We start from the raw sequence: 8,648 nt of genomic DNA on the forward strand, positions 1-8,648 counted from the left end.
TATCAATGGCTCCTACAAATAAGGGTCAATGTGCAAATTTACAACTTTACCGGAGAGGTTCTCAAAGTTTCAATCATATAGGAAAAAATCATAGGCCCTTTTACTTTAGCAAAAAAAAACTCGTTTACACCTGTAAATGTGTATTTATGTTTAGTGTATTTGTTAATTAGATTAAGAGGTACCTTTTAACATAATAAAATAAATACAGTCGAATCTCCTTCTTTTTGAAGTCGGCTAAAAAAGTAAAAATCATCAATTTGTTACTTTGGCCCTTATACATAGGACCCATCGATATGTAAAAGAGGGCGCATGAAACCCTGTTGACAAAACTTAATAACATTTGTACATAAATGAAATAATTAATACTAAGAACAAATTCACTATTACTTCATATATTTATACTACTTATATAAGCACCTCAACCAGGCCTATGACATTTATATATAATAAAAAAAACATACGCAAAAAGTATACACAAGTTAATCTGATTTTGCTGACTAAATGAAAGCAGATCTATAGCTTTATAAATTAATAATTTTATATATATACTAGCTGTCGCCCGCGACTCCGTCCGCGCGCAGTTAAAAAAAAATGGGGGGGGGGAAATAGATGTTGGCTGATTCTCAGACTTACTCAATATGCTCACAAAATTTCATGAGAATCGGTCGAGCCGTTTCGGAGGAGTTCAAGTTCGAACCCCGTGACACGAGAATTTTATATATTAGTTATATATTTAATTTTTAATGAACTTGCATGAATAAAAGTCTTCAGAAAATTTTCTTTTATAATTGAGGTTTTCAAACATGTTCGTAGTTCAAAGTACAAGTAGCTGCGCAGTTCACAATGTTAGATGTTGCAGGTGGAAAGCACTGCGCAGTGCGCAGATGCTATTAAGCCAAGATATTTGTATAGACGAATACTTCTATTTGATACATTTTGTTCATACATAAACCTGGTCGAAAGTAAACTTAATAAACACACTAACTTACAATTCATCTAAGAAATGTATGAGCAAGCTTTTACCTTGACATTACATTAGGTCAAATCTATTAAGCTCTTTTTAATATATTATCTAATAATTATTAATTAACATGGTTTAAAAAGCGAAGATAATTTGAAAGATAAGTGCAAATATTATTTTTATTACTTAACTAGCTGTCGCTCGCGACTCCGTCCGCGCGCAGGAAAAAAAACTTAATAGCGGTATGAATTTTTTCTCGCCTTTTAAACCTTCCCTAGACCTCCACGAACATTTCAAGACTAAGATAAGATAAATCCGTTCAGCCGTTCTCGAGTTTTAGTGAGACTAACGAACAGCAATTCTTTTTTATATATATAGATTAAAAGTTTTGTAACAGACAGGAAAATTTCCATCTACTTTTCAAACCCTTATATATACAGTCAAACCTGGATAAGCGAAAGACGTTTCTGTCTAACCCGTGTTTCTAGATTATCTAGGTTTGACTGTATTTTCGGTTTACACAAACATGTCTGTTTAAATATGTAAATACATTATTGTGATAAAACAATTTATTTATTGTTAGTTACAATTGACTCTTAAAAATTCTATAGTAACTATTTTTAATTGATTTGTTATTAACTTTTACGTTATTGTTTGAATCGACAATGTTTTTAAATTGTATTTTGTTCATAAATAATAGTTAACTTTATCAGAATTCTAACTTAGATTTAATAGATTTTTTGGATTCTAGAAATTTGGGCCAAAGATAAATTACTAGTTTATTGTCATTGATTTATACTTTTTCGGAGAAGGTACAATGTTTTGTCAAAATGTTCCTTTATTGACCTATATATGGTTTATAAATGCATCTTAAATTTTTTTTTTAGAAAATCGTAATTGTTTCACCATTTTTTTTAAATATTGCACGTTATACTAGATTACATACATCTGATGCAAGAATAATTTTATAAGATTACATTTTTGCAGAGTATTCTATACCTAATAACTAATTGTACATAAAAAAAAACTTGCTCATTACATTTACAAAGTTCACTAAACGTCATCGAATAGACCTCGAGGAGGCATCGTCATTTTGTCCCTCCTTCGATCTTCGAATTCTGTTCTGATAGAAGGCAGGGTACTGTCACCGAATCTCTGGTCGATGTCCTGGTACGGGACCTCAGCGCGCTGGTACGGAGCGCTCAATCCCCGGTACGACTCCGTCTGGTACGAGCCAACTCGGTCCGGACTCGGTGTGACGTAATAATCTGAGTCGACGTCATTCAATAGCCCGGTGTGGGCTGAAATGTGACGCACATGCACAATAACTGGATAGTATGACGGTGGAAAGATAAATGAGGAAGAATATGGTGAAGTGAAGAAGATTAAATGATGATGAAATTGTGAATAAATGAAAAGATTAAAGTAACATTTTATAACTAGATGGCGTTATTATTAATTTAGACATTAATACATTAAAAAGGTATTAAAATTTGCCACAAACGGACAGAACAACATGTAGAAAGTATATCGTATTACCTCCGTCCTGTGGCTCGCGTGTGCGGTAGTTGTATCGCTCGCTGTAATCGCGTCGTCGCGACAGAGACTCTTCTGCACGTTGACGCTTGCGTTTCTCTGTAAAATCATACTAATATTATATAATATTATAAATGCGAATGTTTGGATGGATGGATGTTTGTTTGAAGGTATCTCCAGTATGGCTAAACGGATCACGATGATATTTGGCATAGACAGAACATTGTATGAAAGAACACATAGGCTGCTAATTAAGTTTTTTTAATTTCGCGCGAACGGAGTCGCGGGTGACAGCTAGATTATTTTATTTATCATAACCATTTATTTAACACGTTGTTCCTTTACGATTTCTATGGCTTCATTTATGTCGAATAAAATTAACGTGACTCGCTAGAACAGACAGCGGGATTGAACTGTCAAAAAACTGAACACCTCAATAAAGAATAAATCAAACCTTTTATCCAAATAATTAGTTCAGCACAAACCTCGTTTAACAATCTCGCGTCCCTCATCAACAAGGTCTGTGGTGAGGTCATCATCTCCCACAAACTGCTGGAAACCGCAGAGGGAGAGCAACCGGCTGCCAAGAGAGAGGTAGGTGGCGGCACAAAGCAGCACCACCAGCATTGGGAAGTAGATGTTGAACCCCTCCGCTATTATACCCAGCACATCCATATGACCCATTATCTAGAAACATCAGTACGCAGAATGGTAATAAAGTGGTTAGAAATAACGGCAAAGACAATTAACAGCTTTCAGACTAAAAAACTTGTATATAAAACAGATCTAACAAAAAAGCAAAACACACCTGTGTGTAGTAAGTCTCCATAATGCGTTGCTTTATGACATGTGAGTCCATATGCACGAGGCTGAGGAAGTTGAGGCACATGGCGGGAGTGAGGCGGCACACCAGCATGCCGGAGAAGATGAGACTGTACTCGTTGGTCTGATGATGAGGTGCCAGGTAGTACAGGTTCAGCACACGGATCTTGAGCACGGTGGAGTACGCGCAGTAGAACATGTACCCGATTATCAGTGTTGACACCGACTGGAAAATAACAAACATTATAGGAAAAGAAATTAACAGAAGGAAGTTAGAAACAACTTTAAAAAGTTGTGAGCATTATCTATATATATAAAAGAAAGTCGTGTTAGTTACACTATTTATAACTCAAGATCGGTCGTACTGATTTAGCTGAAAATTGATGGGGAGGTAGCTTAGAACTAGGACATGGACATAGGAACTTTTTTATCTTGTGTGCATTTTTTTTATTCCGCGCGGACGGAGTCGCGGGTAAAAGCTAGTTGATATTAAAAATAAATATTAATGAGATCTAAATTCAAATCTCATTCTGAAAAGATAAGTGTAAATTATTTTGCTTCAATATAACGAGAAACATTTATAAGCAAGAGTAATTATCCAGGCCAGAACTATATTGTTGTCCTTTGAACTCTTGCTTATCCAGGCTCAGCTAAAAACTAAACAAATCTACATAAAAGAGAATGTAGGAAGAAAAAAAAAAATAAAGTACATTCACAAAGTATAGAAGAAAACACAATCAAAGTCGCAGGCAGCATAACATTTTATTTAGTAAAAATGGCTACACTTACCACAATAGCAGCATAATTGTATGTATCCTTAGCGGCTATTACAATGTTGGCAAAGATCGAGAGCACTGGCTTCTTGCAGAAGAAGGTGACCTCCGACCATACCACAGCCACAGACAGCAGTCCCGTCACAACCGCCAATGACTTCAGGAAATATGGCCTCAGAAGGCACTCCCAATACCACTCTTTGAAAGAAAAATCATTATTAGTTGCAGCCTACAAATAGGTATGAGCGTAAAACCGATTATAATGACGTCATAGTAAAAAATATATATTTATTAAACCGAGCCATGTAAGTTTAAAAAGCAATGATGATGCAAATATTCTTTATCATTAATTTTCTAATACTTATAGTGATATTGCCATCCTTGTTATTTTCTTTGCACGAACAGATACATTGATTGGTTTATATGGGATGAGTTACCGAGTATGGGAGGGTACAAGATCCTTTGCAGACGGGGCCGTGGTGTGTGGAAGGTGTGCTGGAAGCGGCGGTCGGGCGCGCGAGAGTTGCTCGCCACATCCTCCAAGTGCAGGATACGCTCCAGCATCAGACCCCATTGTGTCTCCGTGCGTTGCAGAACATGCAGTGCTTTGATCGTCTGGATTGAGTCACATTAGATTTAATATATCCATTTTCAAGTAAAATCTAAATATTTATAATAATATAATTTTAAATTTGACTGCATAGGCCTATATTTTTTAAGGAAGTTATTCTTAAATATTTCAAGTAAAAAATTACTTACCTTTTTATGCAAATTGACAAGAGACTTAAAAGAGGGTGGTGTGGGTCTCTCTGGAGCTACTCTTGAATTGAGCCTGTCCCTCAGTTGTATAGGTAACTTCTGTACTATTGTCTCTACATGACGGTGTAACGGATGACCCGGTCCGACTGCAGCTATTACCGAATTTAACGACTGCAAAAATCAGGAAAAATTGTTAAATAAAAACGATACTTAATTAAAAGAATTGAATTTTTTTTATACCCGCAAATGCAGATGCATTGCGTACCTTAACTCAACAGAGAAGGGGACGCACAGAAAGAGGATGTTACTCCTTCCAATGCATCCCCTCTTCTGCCAAATCCCCTCTTCCTCTTCCTATCCTTTCCTAATAAGAAAAGGGTCGGAAGGGAAAAAGGACTAAAACATGGCCTCCGGCACCACACTCATAAGACGAAACGCGGAATTGCTTCCACTTCACGCCTGTCTTCTGTGTGGTCGTGGTATTTCACCGGTCGACCCTCCCTATTCGTGCACCCAACAAATATTGTTGTTGCGGGAAGTACCACTGTTAAAATCCCTAAAAAGCTTTTACTTACATCCAATATATCATCCACAGTTTCTTCAGCTTCACATTTATCTGTACTAAGTTTAGCTATTTTGAAATAACTGTATGTAAGTGTGTAATTCTTTTTCGAGTTATTCCACAGATTTCTTGGCACCTCAACTAATGCATAACCAAGTAACAAAATCAATAGAAACAGACCCCATGTATTACTTGCCGATGATGCTATAGCTTTTATTTTAGGTCCATCTAAATATACACCAGGTTTTAAGGCAATGTATATTAGAAGTATTCCACAAATAAGCAAGTATGATCCATAATAAATTGCATTATCAACTAATGCAGATTTCAATTTGCCTTTCACAGTGAAGTCACCAGCTTTGCTATATGACTGCATCATTGGCATAATAAGCCTGAAAATAAACAAATGACTTAGGCATGTACTTAACCTACTCTTAGTGAAGGAGTTTGATTGGCAATCAATTTTAAAAGAAATATAATTAAAAAATATTTTTTATCAAAATCGGAGCACCAGGTTAGAGCTTCGCGGTAACACAAATAAAAAAACAAAATAAAAGTAGAATTGATAACCTCCTCCTCTTTTTGAAGTCGGCTAAAAACAGTACTCAACATGATGTGAAACAGGGGATTTCAGATTCTTGAAAGGAATTTAAAAGTCATACTTCTAAGATAAGGCTAATCTTTATAATTTAAATTTGTGCTTTATTTCAAGAAAGTAGCCACGGATAAATCACCTTAAAAAATAAATGACAATAATCTTACTATTATAAATGTAAAAGTTTAGATGTTTTTTTGAAGGAATATCTGGAATGATTGAATGGATCTTGATGAAATTTGGCACATATGTAGAACATAGTCCGGAAGTACATATAGGCTTCTTATAAAGTTTTTTTTAATGCCGTGCGCACGGAGTCGCGCGCAAAAGCTAGTTGATCATATTTTAAAAAATAACATCAGAAAATGTAGGTTTAAAATGATTATTACATGCATTAATTACACAACTAATATTTGCAATAACTTTAATAGTAAAAGCATGTTTTATTACCTTGATAAATGTACATTTTGATAAGTAGTGACGTAATGTTTAGGTAAATTAAAGCAATTGGACTAGTTATATCAGACAATTTACATTGTATTGTATACTAGATGTCGCTCGCAACTCTGTCGGTGCGGAATTACTAAACTTAATAAGTAGCCTATGTCTTCTTCCAGACTATGTACTATATCTATACCAAATTTCATGCAGATCCATTGTTTGGAGATACCTTCAAACAAATATCCATACATCCATCTAAACATTCACATCTATATATATAGAAGAAAGTCGTGTTAGTTACACTATTTATAACTCAAGATCGGTCAAACTGATTTAGCTGAAAATTGATGAGGAGGTAGCTTAGAACTAGGAGACGGACATAGGAACTTTTTTATCTTGTGTACATTTTTTTTAATCCGCGCGGACGGAGTCGCGGGTAAAAGCTTGTTTATAATATTAGTAAGAAGTAAGATAAAGTAACATTGTAAAAAAAATTCCAGATACTATAAAATGTATGAGCTACCCACTGGTAGAGGCACAAATATAGGCATAATTGGACCAAAAACTTTGTGGTTGCTCATTGTTAGTTACAACTGCAATTTACAGGTAGGGAATCTGATCAGCCCAATATCAGGAAGAAAGTTTGAGACGGGGTGTGCTTCACATTCTTTTAAATTTCCCCGTGAAATTGAAACAAATTGCACAGCACCTAATTCAATATTTTAAGCAATGATAATATTTGTATTGAACATAATAAAGAAAGATGGATTTACTTCTATGTGGGTATTGTATTTTTTCAGTACATTTCAAAATATGTAGATGTGCATTTCAAAGTATACATACCAAGTCAAACATTGCGATGTCCAATATACAACTCTCCAGAGGTTCGGGAATACAGAGTCTGGTACATAACTCCATGGCTTCTGACAATGTCCTGGCACTGGAGATTCAGTGCTGGATACATTGGCTTGGACTACAAGAGGGCTTGTTGAGTTGTCTTCTTGAAGGCATTGCCGGTAAACAGTCTATAAAAAAGGTATTGTTTAAAAAAAATGCAGCGATTACAGATTTCTAATAAGTGGGATCCAAATACCTGTATACTATATTTTACTTTCTATATTAAAGCAAAGCCTTTACTTTATATAATAAAAATTTAATTCCTTGTATTAACATTGGTATGAACAAAAACTATTGTTCATATATATACAGTCAAACCTGGATAAAGGAGTGCAAGAGGACCAGAGAGCACAATATTTTTCTCACTTATTGAGGTTTCTCTCTTACCTGAGTTTCTTGCTTGTGGATATTGCCCATCGGGACCAGACAATGATTAACCACTTAACCAGATTTGACTGTACTACTATATATAAAAGGCAATAATTAACTCTTTTGCTTAGATTGATATTTTATTCACAACTTACCGATGACACATCAAGGGGTAGTATAAACATAATAACAAATGAAAAGGTCCAGGCAATGAGGACTGATACTGTGACAAGAATGTGATTCCTGTAGCAATCTCCATATCTATATAGTAATGTAGCAGCTAAAATGAATGCCGATATAATTTCTATAACGAACAGTGTGTAAGCCATTGTGTTAGCTATTTATTAAATTATCTTAAATCCAATTCATGGGGCTTGCTTAGCACTTTTATTTGTGTCCCTTCGAACTCTTGCTGCTTCTTGTTGTAGTTGTTCGAAACGTAGTTGCGTTGTAGATTTTAAAGGCAGTAATATAGGCCGCTGTATCTCGTACTCAGTTGGGCATTCTTCGTAGAACAAAATACCACAATCAGGTAGAATAGGATCAAATTCAATTGTATTGATTTCTTCCGACTTCTCGGACATCTTAAGTATTACGTTTACCAGACATTGTCAACGATATTTTATACTTTAGGATAAGTAAGAAAATCAAGTCGCAATAAATAGTGAACAATGAAATTAAGATTAATTTTATAATTAATAAAGACACTCCACATCCATAATACACTTCAAAATCAACTTCACACAATCGCCATCAAAGAGTAGGGATTAGAGATGCACGATCCGATCCGATACTTTGATACGATACAATGAAAAACTATCTATTCGACTTATGTTTTGATACAATAGCATTCGATCCATTGGTAGATCGATACAAGTGAACAGTGGATCGGAACGAAAATAATTGATTTCAATATATCACCAATTTAAGCAT

The 8,648-nt window shown here is 35.1% G+C and overlaps 1 protein-coding gene across 2 annotated transcripts; it reads right to left on the reverse strand.

Annotated features, from left to right (window-relative positions):
• Nucleotides 1-1,724: 1,724 nt before the first annotated feature.
• LOC106714735 (LMBR1 domain-containing protein 2 homolog) lies at nucleotides 1,725-8,409 on the reverse strand. Of its 2 annotated transcripts, none has more exons than XM_045678285.1 (10): nucleotides 7,871-8,409; nucleotides 7,293-7,474; nucleotides 5,427-5,805; nucleotides 4,852-5,022; nucleotides 4,530-4,707; nucleotides 4,109-4,290; nucleotides 3,306-3,545; nucleotides 2,983-3,184; nucleotides 2,501-2,596; nucleotides 1,725-2,229 (listed from the first exon to the last, which is right to left on the reverse strand). In XM_045678285.1, exons 1-10 carry the CDS (start codon nucleotides 8,042-8,044, stop codon nucleotides 2,015-2,017), a joined length of 2,019 nt encoding a protein of 672 aa, XP_045534241.1. In that variant the 5' UTR covers nucleotides 8,045-8,409; the 3' UTR covers nucleotides 1,725-2,014. The 2 variants fall into 2 exon arrangements, with proteins under 2 accessions (XP_045534241.1, XP_045534240.1); XM_045678284.1 differs by having other exon boundaries at nucleotides 1,725-2,262.
• Nucleotides 8,410-8,648: the final 239 nt, after the last annotated feature.

Source organism: Papilio machaon, chromosome 6 (assembly GCF_912999745.1).
Source record: "Papilio machaon chromosome 6, ilPapMach1.1, whole genome shotgun sequence".
Classification (NCBI taxonomy): Eukaryota; Metazoa; Arthropoda; class Insecta; order Lepidoptera; family Papilionidae; genus Papilio; species Papilio machaon.

What these genes read in the sequence shown, in the direction of transcription:
- LOC106714735 (XM_045678284.1), bottom strand. Translation starts at nt 8,044, where the DNA reads ATGGCTTACACACTGTTCGTTATAGAAATTATATCGGCATTCATTTTA. An exon ending in ACAATTATGCTGCTATTGTG is followed by an intron (nt 3,546 to 4,108) that starts GTAAGTGTAGCC and finishes GTTATTTTCCAG; the next exon opens with TCGGTGTCAACACTGATAAT. An exon ending in ACGCGAGCCACAGGACGGAG is followed by an intron (nt 2,263 to 2,500) that starts GTAATACGATAT and finishes GTCACATTTCAG; the next exon opens with CCCACACCGGGCTATTGAAT.